Source organism: Balaenoptera physalus, assembly GCF_965194825.1.
Source record: "Balaenoptera physalus genome assembly, chromosome: 10".
NCBI classification, from domain to species: Eukaryota; Metazoa; Chordata; class Mammalia; order Artiodactyla; family Balaenopteridae; genus Balaenoptera; species Balaenoptera physalus.
This window is the reverse complement of record NC_138889.1, coordinates 68,939,972-68,959,260: the sequence shown is the minus strand read 5'-3', so window position 1 is coordinate 68,959,260 and position 19,289 is coordinate 68,939,972. Positions and strand designations below refer to the sequence as shown.

The following is a 19,289-nucleotide window of genomic DNA, read 5'->3' as shown; positions in this document are numbered from 1 at the left end:
TCCCTTGCTGCTTTCAATAATTTTTCTTTGTCTTTAATTTTTGCCAATTTGATTACTGTGTGTCTAGGCATGTTTCTCCTTGGGTTTATCCTGTATGGGACTCACTGCGCTTCCTGGACTTGGGTGGATATTTCCTTTCCCATGTTAGGGAGGTTTTCGACTATAATCTCTTCAAATATTTTCTCGGGTGCTTTCTCTCTCTCTTCTCCTTCTGGGACCCATATAATGCGAATGTTGTTGCGTTTAATGTTGCCCCAGAGGTCTCTTAGGCTGTCTTCATTTCTTTTCATTCTTTTCTCTTTATTCTGTTCTGCAGCAGTGAATTCCACCATTCTGTCTTCCAGGTCACTTATCCATTCTTCTGCCTCAGTTTTTCTGCTATTGATTCCTTCTAGTGTAGTTTTCATTTCAGTTATTGTATTGTTCATCTCTGTTTGTTCTTTAATTCATCTAGGTCTTTGTTAAACATTTCTTGCATCTTCTCGATCTTTGCCTCCATTCTTTTTCTGAGGTCCTGGATCATCTTCACTATCATTATTCTGAATTCTTTTTCTGGAAGATTGCTATCTCCACTTCATTTAGTTGTTTTTCTGGGGTTTTATCTTGTTCCTTCATCTGGTACATAGCCCTCTGCCTTTTCATATCATCTGTCTTCCTGTGAATGTGGTTTTAGTTCCACAGGCTGCAGGATTGTAGTTCTTCTTGCTTCTGCTGTCTGCCCTCTGGTGGATGAGGCTATCTAAGAGGCTTGTACAAGTTTCCTGATGGGAGGAACTGGTGGTGGGTAGAGCTGGCTGTTGCTCTGGTGGGCAGAGGTCAGTAAAACTTTAATCTGCTTGACTGCTGATGGGTGGGGCTGGGTTCCCTCCTTTCTGGTTGTTTGGCCTGAGGCAACCCAACACTGGAGCCTACTCAGCTCTTTGGTGGGGCTAATGGCAGACTCTGGGAGGGCTCACACAAAGGAGTACTTCCCAGAACTTCTGCTGCCAGTGTCCTTGCCCCCACGGTGAGCCACAGCCACCCCCTGCCTCTGCAGGAGGCCCTCTAACACTAGCAGGTAGGTCTGGTTCAGTCTCCCCTGGGGTCACTGCTCCTTCTCCTGGGTCCCGATGCACACACTACTTTGTATGTGCCCTCCAAGAATGGAGTCTGTGTTTCCCCCAGTCCTGTCGAAGTCCTGCAATCAAATCCCACTAGCCTTCAGAGTCTGATTCTCTAGGAATTCCTCCTCCCGTTGCTGGACCCCCAGGTTGGGAAGCCTGACATGGGGCTCAGAACCTTCACTCCAATGGGTGGACTTCTGTGGTATTAGTGTTCTCCAGTCTGTGAGTCACCCACCCAGCCATTATGGGATTTGATTTTACTGTGATTGCACCCCTCCTACCATCTCACTGTGGCTTCTCCTTTGTCTTTAGATGTGGGGTATCTTTTTTGGTGAGTTCCAGTGTCTTCCTGTCGATGATTGTCCAGCAGCTAGTTGTGATTCTGGTGTTCTCACAAGAGGGAGTGAGAGCACGTCCTTCTACTCCGTCATCTTGGTTCAGGGCCTTTGCCTCTATTTTTCCCTTCAAAGCTGAGCTGGGAAATGCCAAGGAAGACCTGGGGAGGGGCCTGGCTCCTCTTGCCTCTCCTTGGGGGTCAGCTCACCCTGAAAGCGTGAATGTGTTGATTGCCCCTGCCCTCAGTGTGCTAACGGTGCATTTTCTCCCTCACAGAGGAGCTGAAGGAGAAGCTGTCAGAGTACGTGGACAAGGTGAACGGCCAGAAGCCAGGCTTCATCAAGGTCGTGCGGCACAGCAAGCAGGAAGGCCTTATCCGCTCCAGGGTCAGTGGTTGGAGGGCCGCCACTGCCCCCGTAGTGGCACTCTTTGATGCCCACGTGGAGTTCAACGTGGGCTGGTAAGTGCCCATCGGGAGCTGAGGAGGATGAGTCCCAATGTGTTCCCGGGACTTTGGCTCAAATGGGTGCAAAGCCTGCTGAGATCTCAGTCATGATGGAGGAAAGGAGAGATCTGGGCCTATGGGTGACCAGGCCACAGGGCTGGCCCTTCAAGGTAGGGGAGGGTCAGGGATCAACAGGTCTACACACAGTGTCTCAAGTGTTGGTGGCATCAGGTGTGACTCAGGCTGGTGTGGTCCTCTAGGAGACGTGATGGGAGAGAGGGGTAAATGCTAAGGGCAAAGTGAGAGTTCCAGCCCAGCTAAGGACCAGGCTGCGATCCCCGGGAAATGGAGAGCTGGACCAGACACAAGGCAGAAGCCCAACCCCAAAGACAGGAACAGGACCGAGGGGGCAAAGGGAGCCAAGGTGACTTGATGTTGTAACAGGTGCTCTGGGTTCCCCCAGATGCCAGGCCAGAGGTAGCACAGAACCCCAGATTCTTTCTACTCGTAAAACTAGGTCTAGAAAATCTTTCTTTCTCTGTCCAGGGCTGCTCAGGTGCTGGGTGGGGCAAGGCCTCAGTGGCTTCAGCCAAGCAGGGACAGGGCACCTGACGCCAGCATCCCTGCAGGCTGGAGGACGTTCTATGACCCACTGTGTGTGGCTTTGCAGAGAGCCTGGGCCTAGGGGGCCCAGGTGCTGGGGATGGCCGAGTGTACCACCCTGACCACTATGCATGATGGCACTGGGGTCTACTGTCCGCCCCCTAGACTCCAGGTGCCACCCTCTGCCTCCCTGGAGTGGGGTGAGGTGTGCCTTTTAGCAGGAAGGGGCAGCGGGCACGCACACAGCAGGACCGGGTGGAGGCATACTTTTACACAGCAGGCCCGAATTAAGGCTGTAATGCAGCCATTTTTTATAGGTGAAGTCACTGCTTGCCATTTGTGACTATTTAAAAAGCATTTTCACTGGATTTATGGCCAGAAGAGGAGAGGGACACTTGCTATTTCAAGCTGATTTGAATAAACAATTGTGCAACAAATGCATTTTTAATGAGAAACTTATCATTCCCGTCTGCAAACATTTTACTCGCCGGGTGCCCACAGGGGTTCCGGGCTCCGTGGAAGCCAGACCCCCCCACCTCTCCTTGGGCAGTGGGGACACGTGGGGTGCGGATGTCTTGTCTGGAAGGACCGAAGCAGCATCACACGATGGGTGGAAGTAGGTTTGTTCTCAACTCCGTGTCTCTGCCATCCTCATCTGCCTTTTCCTCCTGGTTGATGCACTGCATTTTAGCAAAATCAAAGCCCAAGTTGAAAGCTTCCCATGGAACCTCAGATCTGTTCCTTTCTTCTTTCTTAAGTCTTGATTTCTTTTTTTTCTAATGGAAAAAAGGAAATCAAGCAGACACCAGGATCTCAGGCACTAAGAATCTGTCAGCTCAGCCTGGGACATGCTGAAGGAGGGGTCAGGCTTCTTGCCAGCCCGGAAGTATGGGGGTGGGAGACCGAACAGGAACTCTTTCCCAGGAGGCGGAGCAGCTCTCCCGTGGAGGAGACGGCCAGGAGTTCCTTCCTCCTTCTGTGGGGGAAGGAGCTTTAGAAGGTGCCCGTCTCCCCTCTCTCCCTCCCCCCTGCCCAGGGCTGAACCCGTGCTCACCCGCATTAAGGAGAACCGGAAACGGATCATCTCGCCATCCTTTGACAACATCAAATACGACAACTTTGAGATAGAAGAGTACCCGCTGGCTGCTCAGGGCTTTGACTGGGAGCTGTGGTGCCGCTACCTAAACCCCCCTAAGGCCTGGTGGAAACTGGAGAACTCCACGGCCCCAATCAGGTAAAGCATTCTTACCTGGGGTCTCTCTGTCTCGTCTTCCAGGCAAGGGCTCCCCTCCCAGCCTGACCCTTGTTTCCCAAACTCCAGCCGCGTCGACAAGTGACCTTCAGTCACAGCTTACAGCCTTTGACGATCCCTTTGAAAAGAGCTGTGGCACCCAGAATCCATTCAGAGCCTCAGGGTTACTCATTTCAGCACATCGCTCTGGGACACTTGCTGGGCGCCAACTGCTGTGCTGGGGATACAGAGTGATCAAGACTCGATTCCTGCCCCCAAAAGCCTGGAGTCTAGTGAAAGCAGAGAAAATAATTGGAATAAAATAAGTGGAATAACAAATTATCCCCCATGCTGGCGGAAAGTGCATGGAAATTGGGGAGAATTGTTTTCGGAGCGTGTAGCATTCGCACTTGTTTTTTTTTAAGGGCAAGTAGGAGATTGCAAGGTTGGGGCAGGGACACTCATATTCAAAGGAGAAGAGTGAGTTCATGGACACAGAGGAAGTTCAAAGGGACCGGAAGGAAGGAGGACAGTGAGGGGGGGAGCCCCAGGCAGTGAGGCCCGAGGGTCAGAGAGGCAAGACCAGACGCCACGGCACCGTGCACGCCTCTGGCTGATGTTTGAGCTTATCCTGTAGGACTCAGACAAAAGTGGCTTCAAACTGCCATTCAAAGATCCCACACTCTTTCTGCCTTTGCTGCTGCCTTCAGAGACACCCAAGTGACTCCTCTATGTGGCCTCTATTTTATGGGTCAGGACTCCTGAAACAGCCATCCCCGCCAGCCCTTATTTCTATCTGGTTAATCACAGATCAGGTGCCTTTATGCACCCTGCAAAGTCCTGACCGTTAAACACACAGATGGCATCAGAAGGTGGCCTAGGGGACAGTTCCTGGAATGAAAGAGGAGATTAGAAACTGTTGTTGCTTTGTATTACGTGACGGAGAAAGATTATGAAAAATTTAATTGAAAGTGAGAGATTACTATCTAAGATGGCATTTTTCCTTGCCAGAAGAAAAAAACTGTATTCATGTTTACAACAGGATGGAAGAGAACCCCACCTAGCTTTCCTGTGGTTGTCTCTGTCACCTGTCTGTTAGGCCTCTGCCACACTTATGTTGTTAAATATTTGCTGGGAGGTCGCTGTGTACAAGGGCCTTTTACACACATGGTCTCATCTGCTCTTCCTCATAACCCGATGACAGCTCACTGTGTCATTCCCGTTTTACAAGATGAGGAAAGCAAGACTGACAAAGGGGAATGACCCTGCCAAAGATTCCAGCCAGGGCAGCCAGCATCTAAACCCAGATCAGCTAGATTCCATACCTAGGGTCATCCTCCTAGGCGCCCGCTGTTGAGCTCGGAACTGGTGTGGCTGAATTCTACCCCCAGGTCTGTTGACTGCTATTGGAGGGAAATATGCCATAACACAATGAGCGGTCTTGCAGAAGACTGCACTGGTATTAGCTGCTTCTGTTCTGGGCATCGCTAAATGTATCAGCCTGGACTTAATCAGTAAACCCACATTCTAGGTCCTTGACAGAGAATATCATCTCAGCCTCAAATATTCCGTCACCTAATTTTTATCAAAATCCTAACCGAGAGAAATTATATTAATGGAAGATTTTGAAAGAACGTTCTTGGTTTATACCTGGATGAAGACAGCCCCACAGAAAGCTTGGGTTATACAAGTGTATCTTGCCCACCTTGGAGCTGTGCTTTAGTGCTTTACCCCCACATGATGTAAGCTATAAAAAGAGCCCAGAGATATCTTCTGTTGCGTTCTAAAGGGGTGGCTTTAAGATTGTTGTCCACTACATCCCAAAGTGACCCCTTTAAGAAGACTGACATGAGACATTTCTTTCAAACTGAAAGGCTTGCTATTCCTGAGGAATTAGTATGACATTTCTACATGGGAACTTTAAATCTTACTTCTAAGACCATGTGTGTTCATTTTCACCTTGGCCACCAGGAAGCTCAGGATCAACTTTGTGGGTCTACTTTAAGAATCATGAAAGAAGACACATGCATTCTAACCAGCCTCTAATTTTTGGTGGAATTTTAGTCTTTTCAGACATTTATCTATTTTTTTCAATGTATTTTACATTCTCTTGTAAGCTATTTCTAACGCTTTTGGGAATGAGGCAAGATATAAATCAGAAATACTTTCAGGCTGAGTAGGTCCACTTAATACCCTAACCAGTTAATAAGTATGAAGACTGAAGGGGCCTGTGCTCTTCTCAGGTACTGTTTTAGATTCTGTTCTTTCCCTGACTGGGTCTGGCCGTTTAGGGAAGGCCCCCTACTCTGTATCCCGGAATGCCCTGCCCTGCTCAACATTTGAGATATGGGGATATATGTATATGTATAACTGATTCACTTTGTTATAAAGCAGAAACTAACACACCATGGTAAAGCAATTATACTCCAATAAAGATGTTAAACAAAACAAAACAAAACAAAAAACACACATTTCAGTAACATCGAGGAAAAGGCTGAGAGTCCACTCTGCAGGGCTGATGTTTTAAAACCACCATGCATTTAGAGGGGGGGATTCTCTGGGCTTCTTCAGTGTGCAAGTGCATCTTTTAAAATGACCTTCTGAGTACCAATTATGTCCCAGAGGTTTTCAAGTACTTTACATTATTTAATTTAACCCTTGTGAGGTTATAGTTGATTCTATTTCATAGATCTGGAATCAGAGGCTCAGAGAGTCTAGGGAACTTCTTTCAGAGATGTACAGGCAGAACGGGGAACCTTTCTCCTAGCACTCACCTCTAAAGCCAGGTCACACGTCCCCCCACCAGAGTAGGAACTCAGCCTAAAGGAGCGGTGGCTTGAGGTGGATTGACTGTCCTGGATGCCTGCGGTCTGTGGAAGCTGAGGCCATTCAGAATAAAAGGCTGTAATTTGAAAGCAGGAGGGTCAGGGACCCCAAGGCACCAGTCTCTGCCCAAGCAGCCTCCTGCATCAGCATTCTCCAAAGAACTAGCCTGCAAAATAGCTGTTTCTCCACCTTGATGAGATTCCAATTTCAAAGATGGGTCCATTTGCATTTGAGTGACAGTTATCTCAACACTAAGGATTCTTCATTTCTCCCTTTCTTTCTCTTCCCCTCCAATTCCTCAGCCACCAGCTGATAAAATGCTACTCAGGGGCTAGAAGCGATAGCAGCGTGCAGTGGAACAATTCAAAGTAATTTGTGTAAGATGATGCTCTCAGCAGAGAAGCAGCCCACATGCGCTCGTGCTGATTCACCTAATGTGAATCTCTCCTCGTGGCGTTCTGCATCGGGTGTCTGTACACAGCCATGAGTCCCGCACTCACACTCGCTAAGGAAAGACCTTCCACTTCTGGACCCACAAGCTGTTGACGTGTTGCTCCAGCCTAAGACCCCTGCTGAATTCCAACCCAGACCAGCTAGCTAGGCCCTGCCCGTTAGATATCTCCCCCTAGTGACCCACAGTCACTTTAAGATCAGTTTTCCCAGCATGGACTCCCTCTTCCTTCTGAAACCAGCTTCTTCTCTATCCCCCCTATTGATGGGTGGTCCCCACTCCACCATCACCGAAGCAGAACGCCAGCTGTCATCCAGATTCCTCCCCCTCTCTCATCTTCATAGTTCATCTGTTTCAAAGTTCTGCTGCTTTTACCTCAAAATATGTCTTTAAATAATCTCTGTCTCCGGTCCTGGTACTCTGGTCCAGGTCTTCATCATTGCCCATCTGGATATAGCAACAAGCTTCCCAACTGGATTCCTCGATTTCTACCCAATCTCCTCCAATCAATCACCCCACAGCTGCCTGAATATTCTTTTTCCAAACACAGATCTGCTTATAACCACTGCCTGCTTAAAATTCTTCTTTGACACTCATTTACCTACAGATAAAATCCAAATGATTTACCATGCTATCCAAAGCCCCAACTCATCTCTCTAAAGGGACCAAGGTGAAGGGTGGGAAAGTTGGTGTGGGTGCCCGGGTAGAAACAAAAACTGGCTATGCAGTTCAGAGTGCAGGGATCAGGGCAGCCCGAGACACAGTCATGTAGTCTAGACTGGTAGGCTGAGCACTACTTCTCTGGGCTAACATACATGCAAGCACCACCAGAAGTGATGGCTGGTCCCAGGACACAGGCTGTCTCCCACTGCCCTGATGAAACAACCTCCCTGGAATAGCTGGTGAGGGTGGACCCAGGAGGGCCACTCGGAGAGCAAGGCCCACACCAGTTCTGGCAGCAAACGAAGGGAGAGGACCAGATCCTCCTGGCAGGAAGGCAGCACTGCTCTTACGGCTCTGGCGGCCCCCATGAGACAGCCCCTCTGCTGACCACTGGCCATCTCCCCATGCCCTGCAGGAGCCCTGCCCTCATTGGCTGCTTCATTGTGGACCGGCAGTACTTCCAGGAGATCGGCTTACTGGATGAAGGCATGGAGGTCTACGGAGGCGAGAACGTCGAGCTCGGGATCAGGGTGAGCAGGGTTCCTCACCTGTGGGGCTTGGCTCAGCTCCCCAGAGGGTGAACGAGTCCAGGAGTGGAGAAATGGGGCTCAGGGTTGAGGGTGGTGGACTGATTCTGGACATCCAGTCCCTAAGCTTGGTCCATGTGTATGTGATCAGGGCTGGTGGGGATGGGATAGAGACACAGGTTGGGACCTATAGAATTTTCAGGAAAAAAAGAACATCAGAAACTACTTTGGCTGGGGTGGGGACATGGGAGAGTTGAGCTCCCAAATCAAGGGTGACATCTTGGCTAAAATCAAACACAGACTTCTCAGGGGTGAGCAAAGGGGTGCTGCAGGAAGGGGCTGCTGAACAGGAGGGACCCTCAGAGTCGCTTCCTTATACTGTCACCTCCCTTTGGGATTTCTCACTCTGTTATTCTCCATCTCCTCCACAGTGGCCAACAGAACCTTCCTAAAGACTTTGTCAAGAGAGGGCAACAGAGAAATAAACTCACGGGGAATAAACAGCAAAACACAGCCAGGCTCACTCCATGTGGGTTTCTGACCCACCACGTGTTGGTTAGACCCTCAGGCCCGTACATGCCTCACACCACTTTCCAGAGATATCCGCCATCCTGCCCCAAGGTGCAGGGCCCTTTGCAGTTATCAACGTGCGGTGTGAATCCACACCAGGTACAATTTAATTTCTCATCCTACAGGAACATTTCCAAGGCTCTGGCCCCTTTCCCTGGGCCCATGAAAAGACAACTCCCAAATGAGCCCCATCCCCATGACTGAGGGACACATTAGGTCCCTTGGCAGGTGACAGAAATGTGATCATGGATACAAGGAAGGACCTCGTCCACTACAGGGAAGCCCACCCCTTTGTCTAGGCTGTGGTCCTAGCCTCATGGAAAAACCAGCATGCAACCTGTGCTTGTTCTCACAATGGCCCCCACTGTCCTCTCCACAGGGCTCTCTAAGCAGCCTGGCACACCATGCGCTACAGGCTCGCCAGCCCTTGTACCTGCCGGTGTTCATGGCAGTCATCTGAGATGTTCCCCCTCGCTGCCTGCCCTCCATGCAGTCCACCCAGTATCTGCCTGGTTCCCACTAGTGACCCCATTCTTGCCCCTTTGGCCTTAGTGTCTGTATCTGGCGTCTCTTGTTCCTAATCTTTGATGTCTTCTCAAGGACCCCAGCTTGAGTACACCCTCCTTACCTCCTATCTCCAACCCACTGGGCAGTCAGCTGGCCCTGGACAGTCCTCGCCCTGCCCTGAGGGGAGACTGGGCACCTCCCATGAGCATCTCACAATACCTCCAATAGCCTGGCAGGCAGTGTGGGCCTGACTCGTCACCCAGACTTAATACTAGGGCTTTGAGGCCTGGCGGCAGGAGCAGCTTGCCTGAAGCCGAGCTTAGGAAACACTTCCAGACACCTGTATTCGCTGAAACCCAGAGAAATCTCTTTGGAGACAGTCAAGATGCATGGGCTTATTGGGGAGCTAATATATTCATAGAGGACAGAGCCTGCATAATCACCCTCACTTCTCCGCTCTCCCTACACTGGTCATTTATTCACCATTTGCGTCCTCACCATCTCATTTCCGCACATTCCTGGATAAATGCTTGCCCCCAAATATAATATTTTTTACTAGGAGCTGCTGCTGGGAATTGGCTGAGCGGGCAGGACCGCCTCTAGTCACTTATGTTCTCTGGGTTAAAATGTCCAGGAATGGAGAAAGGAATTAGATTTGTGAACTGTGCTTCCAGCACGTATGTGAGTCAATCACGGAGTGGTGGGAGACTCCTGGCTTTTCCTTGCCTAGATTATAAAGCTGCTCTGGAGTGTGGGCCTGGGTGAGGCTTTCAAATACTTGTTTAAAATTTGGGGGTTTGAGGCTTGGGGTGTAAAATACAGTATAAAATGTTGCCTGGCTTTTTTTTCTCTGTCTCTTCCCTCCCATTTGACAGAGGTGAAGTATCATGGAGTTGAAGGAAAGGTGGCTTTTAAAGCAGGGACCCAACAACTTGTTGGCTGGCAGAGCTGAGGACAGAAGGAGGGGCTAGTTAATCTGAATTTCAATTCCAGGTCCCCGCTAAAGGGATACAGAACCTCCAGCCATCTTCAAAATAGATGTTCACATTTTGTGTGGTTATTAGTGTTTTTCTTTCATGTTTATGAGTTTAACATCTCAGTGCCTTACTTTCTCCATTTAGGATCTCCCTTCAATTACTCCCCAGGATTATATGTAAAAATGAGAGACATTGCTTTCCTCCCCTCATTTACTCAGAGGCAACTTATTCAAAGTCCTTACCCGTTTGGAACACAGAAATAGAGCTGTTTGCACAATTATTCATTACCTGCTCTGGCACTTTACTTACATAATCCATCTACAAAACACCCTAAAAAGTAGCCGTTATCATAATACTCCTTTTTTCAGATGAGAAAATTGTGAAATGAAGAGCTTACATAATAAGTTCTCAAGGTCATATGACTTAAAAGAGATAGAGAAGGGCTTCCCTGGTGGCGCAGTGGTTGAGAGTCTGCCTGTCAATGCAGGGGACACGAGTTCGAGCCCTGGTCGGGGAGGATCCCACATGCCGCAGAGCGACTGGGCCCATGAGCCACAATTGCTGAGCCTGCGCGTCTGGAGCCTGTGCTCCGCAGCAGGGGAGGCCGCGATAGTGAGAGGCCCGCGCACCGCGATGAAGAGTGGCCCCCGCTTGCCGCGACTAGAGAGAGCCCTCGCACAGAAACGAAGACCCAACACAGCCATAAATAAATAAGTAAAATTAAAAAAAAAAAAAAAGAGATAGAGAAAAGATTCAACCCCAGATTTTTATGATTCAAAAGCCTAGCTAGCTAGATATACCACAGTGACCTAGGGATAAAAGTCCTTTGAGCATTCCCAAAAGAGTATTACAATGTCCATGCAGTAATTTTCTTCTACTTTACTCACAGTCGTGTCTACTGAGTCCTCATTTAAAGACTTATTCTTATTTTGCTCTCAATTCTAATAAGCCTTTTTTCCCCCCAGTTTATAAGTCCACAACTCAGTGGGAAAAAGAAGAACTGCTATGGGCAAGCAGAATGAAAAGCGATAGAAGTAAGAGCTGACATTGAATAGGAGACAGATTATACAGATGATGGCTATAAAATACTAGAATATATAAGGAAGTATTCAAGAGCTGGCAAGGAATTAAGAAGTTGTTAGAAACTGTTATCTGTTCAATTGAGTCCCCTTTAAAATATGTTGAAATTCTAACCCCCTGTGCCTGTGAATATGATCTTATTTGGAAATAGGATCTTTGCAGATATAATCAGGTTAAGATGAGGTCATACTGCATTAGGGTGGGCCCTAATCCAATATAACTAGTGTCCTTATAAGAGAAGGAAAATCTGGGCACAGACAGACACAGAGGGAAGATAATCATGTGAAGATGGAGACAGAGATTGGAGTTATGATGCCACAAGCCATGGAATGCCTGGGGCTACCAGAAGCTGGAAGAGGCAAGGAAGGATCCTCCCCTAGAGGCTTTGGGGAGAGCATGGCCTATAGATACTTGATTTCAGACTTCTGCCTTCAGAACTGTGAGAGAATACATTTTTTGTAGTTTTAGGTGATCCAGTTTGCTGTGCTTTGTTATAACAACCCAAGGAAGTCAATACAGACACCAAAACCTAAGTGAAAGTAGGAATCAGAGAAAGCCTGAGTCCATTATATTTGAAGGATGTGATGATTTGAAGTTTATGATTTCCCAGTTTCATGGAGTATACAGAGGACAGGATACAAAGCCTAAGGCTTGACCAGCATTAAGAATCTAGGAAAATATTACCTACCCTTTACCTCCCATAAAGCTGGAACTGCAAAGGCCCATTATCTGAGTATAAAGATGGGCTAGAAATACTCCCACCCACATTTTTGTCATTAGAGTGAAAATTGCCTGTCTCAATCTTGTGCTAGGAAGAAAGGAAAAATGCTCTTCTGTGAATCCCTCCCTTGGATCTATCATTCAAAATCAAAATACTTCATGGTCCAGAAAATCTCGAGAAGAGAATTTAACTTAAAGTTGTTAGAAGTCCTTAGGCATCTGCAAAAGTGTACATGAATTCTCTCTGGGAAAGACGCCTTTAACCCAGGCCACAAAACTTCTCACAGCTAGAGTTCCAAGGAATGTGAGTTCAGTTTTTTGTTTTTTTTTTTAAATCATGAAACAGACAAGGGGAAAAGAAAGAACCAAGAGTAAACACCAGCAAAAGCATTAGATAGCCAAATTTGATCTACAAAGTCTTCAAGTGTTGAATCTATCAGAAGTAGGATATCAAATAAGTTGTATACTATATTTAAATAAATAAAAAGAGATTGAAATTATGAGTAAGAAGCAAGGGACTATAAAAAGACAAGTCATATTAGTATAAAAATAGAATTTCAAACATGAGAAATATAAAAATGTGAATTGAAAGCTTAATGGATGGATTAAACAGCTAGATGGATATTGTTAAAGGAAAAAAAATTGAGTAAACTGGAAAATAGAGCTGAAGAAATTATTCAACATTACCCCAGGAAGACAAAGACAAAAATATGAAAGAAAGAGTTTGAGAGACATGTAAAAATGAGAGGGAGTGTCTAATATCTTAGAATTCCAAATGGAGATGATAGAAAGAGGATTAGACAAAAGCAATATTTGAATAGATAATGACTGAAAATGTTCCCATACTTATGAAAGACACCAATACCCAGATTCAGGAAGTCAACCTATCCAAAGCAGGATAAATACAAAAATATTCACATTTAGACATATCATAGTGGAACCACAGAAAGCCAAAGACAAAGGAGATCTTACAGCAGTCAGAGAGAAAAGATAGACAGCCTAAAATTTAATGATAAGTAGAATAACAGTGGATTTTCCAATGGCAATAATGGAATCCAGAAGACCATGAAATAATATCTTCAATATGCTGAGAGAAAATATCAACTTTTATATGTATACTCAATTTAAAAAATCCTTCAAAAATAGGGAAGAAGAAAACCATTTTCTGACACACAAAAACTGAGTTTGCTACTAACAGATCCTCAATAAAATAAATTTTAAAAGACATACTTCAGGTATAAGGAAAATGAGCCAAGAAGGAAATCTGAGATAAAAAAAGAATAATTAGCTCATATATGAGTAAATCTAAAGAAATATTCATGGTAAATAATGTATTGCAAGGTTATAAAAACAAATTAAAACTACAGTGTATGATGACAATTGCAAATAAGTTGGGAGAGGTGATTGTAAATAAAGTGCCCTAAAATGCCTATATTATTAATGAAGATGGAAAAGATTCTGGTTGACTTTAAATTCTGATAAATTAACCATATTAAAATTTCTAGGGGGGCCATGAAAATCATATGTATAAAAAGTATAACTTCCAAAGTAGTAGAGGGGAAAAATGAAATATGAAAATGGTAAGAAAGAAAAATAAAACAGGTGGTACAAGAAAAAAACATATAAAATGGTAGAAATAAATCCAAATATATCAGTAAATATGGTAAATTTACATGGGCCAAATGAAAAGACTAACATTTTTAGACTAGATTTTAAAAATTATCTGTAGGCTATTTATCAATATAAGCCTGAAATATAATAATACAGAAAAGTTAAGATGTAAACGAATGGAAGAAGTCATAACAGGTAAATACCAATCAAAAGAAAGTTGCTGTAGTTATGTTAATATTAGAAGAAATACCAATACAAAATACTTTAGGATAAATAAGGAAGATTTCTACAAGATGATAATATGTTAAGCCCATCAGGAATATATAACAGTTATAAGTTTTTATGTGCCTAATTGCACAGCTTTAACTTATATGAAGTAAAAATGGATAGAATTTCAAGGAGACATCAACATTACCACTAATATAGTTGAGGATTTTAATAAATTTTCCAAGTAATTGATAGACCAACATAATTAATAGTTTGAATCGAATGGGCATATGTACAACACTGCATCTAACAACTACAAAATTGAACAATTTCAAGGGAGTAACGTCATAGAAAACATGTTATCCAACCACAATGGAATTAAATTGAAAATCCATAACTAAAAAGTATAGGCAGAAGCCATATTTTTGGAAATTGTGAAACATTTCTGAATAACTCATAGGTCAAAGAAGAAATTATACTAGAAATTTGAAAATATTTTGAACTGAATGATAACAAATATACTACATATTACATTATGTGAAATGCAACCAAAATAGCACTTAAGAAAAATTGTAAATCAAAACAGTATGGTATTGGCATAAAATCAGACACATAGATCAATGGAACAGAATAGAGATCCCAGAAATAAACCCATGCATAAATGGTCAATTAATTTACAACTAATGAGCCAAGAATATACAACAGAGAAAAGATGATCTCTTCAATAAATAGTATTGGAAAAACTGGACAGCCATATGCAAAATAATGAAACTGGACCATTATCTAACACCATACACAAAAATTAACTCAAAATGGATTAAAGACGTGAGCGTAAGACCTGAAACCATAAAACTCCTAGAAGAAAACATAGGCGGTAAGCTTCTTGACATCTGTATTTTCAAAGCTCTTTCCCTACAGTTATCCTATTTAATGTACACAGCAATCAAGTGCTATAGGCAAGCCAGATATTATTATCCTAATAGTGTTATACGATTTAAAATGTTTATATTGGCCAAAAAAGTTAATTCATTCTATGGTTTATTATCTTATTATTAAAATCATTATTTTAGCAACAAAGTTAACAAGAAACCAATTTAAGTACTTTGTAATCTATAAAGTGCTCTATACTAAACATGATCATATCTATTATTATTATACATGTAGATGTATATGTTGCATAAATATAAAACCATATGTTTCATATAGTGCTTGATTTTTTTAAGCATGCTTTAATTTGTAAGGAGTATTGTAGTCCTACTATAAGCAAGTCCCATTGCTTGGGGCTTGGTGACAGTCACCAAAATTCAAAGTACTGCGTTAGAGCTAATCTAGGCTAAACCTAGATTATAGGCCCATGCTTAGCTGCCAGAGGTCAGGGACCCTTTCAGGTTCCATGGGCCCAAGTATTACACATGATGTGGTCCCTTATATAGGAAGGGAATTTAGAACCTTAGAATTTAGGTACAAATGTCCTCTAAAACATGTAATATAATATCTAGGATATTGTACTCCATATCCCAAATATTTTATCATAAATGGGATTTTTTTAAAAAACCTCTTTATTATGAACAACTTCAAACATATCCAAAAATAGAGAGAATAGTATAATAAATCTCCTTGCATCCATCACCCAGTATTAACATTGTCAACTCATGAACAATTTGGTTTTAATCTCTGTCCCTACCCAATCCTCCCCAACTCCAGTTATTCTGAAGCAAATCTCAGACATTATATCATCAAAAAATTTTTCATCATGCATCTAAAATGGAGAAGAACTTTTTAAAAGAAACATGGTCTCAATACTATTTCCGTCCAAAAAGTGTTGAAAATAATTCCTTAATACCATCAAATATTCAATCAGTGTTCAAATTTCCCCCAATTCTCTCATAACATTTTTTTACTTTGTTTTACAATTGTTTCTTTTTTTTTTTTTTTTTGAACTTTACATTTATGTATTTATGTATTTATTTATTTATTTATGTCTGTGTTGGGTCTTCATTTCTATGTGAGGGCTTTCTCTAGTTGCGGCAAGCAGGGGCCACTCTTCATCGTGGTGCGCGGGCCTCTCACTATCGCGGCCTCTCTTGTTGCGGAGCACAGGCTCCAGACGCGCAGGCTCAGTAGTTGTGGCTCACGGGCCTAGTTGCTCCGCGGCATGTGAGATCTTCCCAGACCAGGGCTCGAGCCCGTGTCCCCTGCATTGGCAGGCAGATTCTCAACCACTGCGCCACCAGGGAAGCCCCTACAATTGTTTCTTGAATCAAGATCCAATTGATTAATATATCTTGCAAGGCTCTATTAATCTACTGGATTTCTTTCTCCATCTCTTTTTTCTCCTTGTAATTTATTTTTAAAGAGATCAGGTTATTTGTCCTGCGGAGACTCCCACAGTCTAGATTTTCCTGATTGCATTCCCCTGATGTCATCTAACATGTCCTTCTGTTCCGTATATTTCTTCTAAATTGCTAGTTAGACCTAGAGATGTAGGTTTGATTTTGTAGCAAGAATATTTCATAGGCAGTATGCACGTAGTTTTATCACAAGGTACTTAATGTCTTGCTGTCTCTTTATCCTGTTTCATTGCTACCTCTAACATAAACATTTTGCTTTACTTTACACTTTAAAAAAATAAAAGGGAATATGTATATATTCACATCTCCTCTTTCTTATATAAATGGTAGTATGCTATGCACACTTTTCACTATTTTGTTTTTTTATTATATAAATTTTTTTCTGAAGACTACTTTATAATAGTATATAGGGGTGTTCCTCATTGTTTTTTCATAGCTGCATGGTATTCCAATACATGCACATTCCATGGTTTATCCTACCAGTTTCGTGTTGAGGGCATAGTGCTACAATGAATTGTCTTGTGCATACAGTTTTTCATATTTTTCTGGATTATTGTTTGAATAGGTTCCTAAAAGTGAAATTGTGAGGTCAAAGGGCAAATGCATGTGTAATTTTGCTAGACATCATCAAATATCCTTCCAGAGGGGTAGTATTTTTCCCACCAGGAATGATGAAGGTGCCTGTTTCCTCAGTCAACCAACAAAGTATGTTGTGGAATATTTGGGGTGTTGCCAATCTGACAGATGAGAAGTGGCTTTCAGAGTAGTTTTAATTTGCATTTCTCTTATTAAGACCTAGGTTGAACAGCTTTTCACATGATTAAGGCCATTTGCATTTCTTTTTTCCATGAGCTTTTCATATCTTTGGCTCATTTTCCTGCAGGATCGTTAATCTTTATTTTTAGAGTCTCTTTACACATTAGGGATGGTAATACTTTACCTATCATATACATTGCAAATATTTTCTCTCAGTGTGTTACTTGTTTTTTGTTACTTGTCTTTTGATATTTCTTCTGGTGTTTTTTTGCCATGCAAGTTTTTTTTTTTTAATGTAAGCAAAAGTCTTTTTCCTTCTTGCTTCCAGAGTTTAGTCAGAGTAAAGTTTACCCACTATAAGGGTCTAGAAAAATTCACCTATGTTTTTTTCTAATACTTGTATGGTTGTATTTTTTACATTTTAATCTCTGATTCATTCAGAATTGATCCTGATATATGGTGTGAGGAATGGGCCCAATGTCTTATTTTTCTATATGGCCATCCAGTTATCCTAACACTTTCTATTTAAAATTACATCTTTTCCTCACTGGTTTGCAATACTACCTTTATCATAGACTAAATTGCCATACATATTTGGGTCTGTTTCTGGATTTTCTATTCTAGTTCCATTAATCTGTTAGTGTATTCATATACTAATATCACACAATTTTAATTATGTAGCCTTTATATTGTTTGTAAGTTCAAACTTAAAAATGTTTGTAAGTTATATTAAGTTTGTAAGTTGGATTCTGGCTTGCCAACTGTGTATCATGGAGATCTTGGATTCAAAGGAAGAGAAGATCTGTGAGAGACAGAAATATCACCTTTCCCACTTCCTTCCTATCTAGACTTTAAAATACTTAATGTCAAGATTTATGGCTACTTAATTTTCAAACTGATGCTTGGAACCTAATATGTGCTCAATGAACAGGTTTTGAATTTGGAGGCCAGTCAAATGTAAGAGAATTTATTCTATATATCTCAGAAGGTTAGAGCCATGAACAGTGGGGTGGAAGCTGTAATGGATGTAGTTATCAATTCAATATGAGAAACAAATATTAGAATCATAAAAAGGAAGGGATGCCTAATGGAATCGTGAGCTCCCTATAATAGGACATGAACATGACCACCCCTCGGTATTACTAGAAAGAGATGAGATTTGTGACCAAAATACTAATAGTTAATAGTAGTGTAGCAGTAATTATATGTGAGCTACTGTCCTAAGTGCTTTACATGTATTAACTCCCTTAATCCTTGCAGCAACCTTGTGATGTAGAATCTTTTATTACCCCCACTTCCAGGAGGGTATACTGAAGCACAGAGAAGTGATATAACTTGCCCTAGGAAAATGGTAGGGCATATATACACTACCAAATGTAAAATCGATAGCTAGTCGGAAGCAGCTGCATAGCACAGGGAGATCAGCTCGGTGCTTTGTGTCCACTTAGAGGGGTGGGATAGGGAGGGTGGGAGGGAGACGCAAGAGGGAGGAGATATGGGGATATATGTGTATGTATAGCTGATTCACTTTGTTATAAAGCAGAAACTAACACACCATTGTAAAGCAATTATACTCCAATAAAGATGTTAAAAGAAAATGGTAAAGCTGAGATTTCAACCCAGGAAGAGTGGCTTCAGAAACCATTATGCCTTATATAGATAGGCATAGTGTAGTGGCTTCAGTAAGAAATCAGATCAGATTTCTCATGATCTCCTTGTGGGTTCATTTATGTGTGTATGAATTCATTCATTCTTGCCAGGTGCTGGGAAACTGGAGGTGAATGACATAGACCCTGTCTTTGAGTGGCCTTCAGTCTAGCAGGAGAGACAACCACCTCCCCATCTTCTAAGTATCAATACTAATCTAACAGATTATAGAAAATGTCATGAGCTTAAACAGGATGTTTTGACCCCTTCCTCCATTGTGACTTTAAGGACTTCTGTGTTTTTTGATCTACCAATGGCGACTGTAGTAAGTATACAACTCAGAGAAACTGCTGACACTATTTCTTGTGAGAGTTCTAAAAAAAAAATTTAAAAAAAACCAAAAAATGCAAACTACTATTCTTTTTCCAAATTATGAGTAGTAGTAAAGATCATCAGCATGAACTAAAGCAGCAAACAAAAATGAAGACAGTAAAAATTTTAAAAGCTAAAAAATTGATTGAAGAAATGAATAGTAGTATAATTTACATCTGCAAAATTTGATTCAGGAAAACTAAACTTGGTTGAAACCATGACCACAAAAGAAAACTCTGTGATGGAGGCCATAATTGTAAAAAAGATGTAGATTTAAAAATTACTAATAGATAAGTCATATCTTAG

The 19,289-nt window shown here is 42.7% G+C and overlaps 1 protein-coding gene across 3 annotated transcripts in view; it reads left to right on the top strand.

The window, feature by feature from the left end:
- Window positions 1–19,289, top strand: part of GALNT18 (polypeptide N-acetylgalactosaminyltransferase 18) — a 339,036-nt gene that overhangs the window by 240,415 nt on the left and 79,332 nt on the right. For all 3 annotated transcript variants that reach the window (XM_082478137.1, XM_082478135.1, XM_082478136.1), the window contains 3 exons: window positions 1,716–1,899; window positions 3,524–3,721; window positions 8,074–8,188. In XM_082478137.1, coding sequence (XP_082334263.1) covers window positions 1,716–1,899; window positions 3,524–3,721; window positions 8,074–8,188 — 497 coding nt within the window. The remainder of the gene's footprint in view (window positions 1–1,715; window positions 1,900–3,523; window positions 3,722–8,073; window positions 8,189–19,289) is intronic.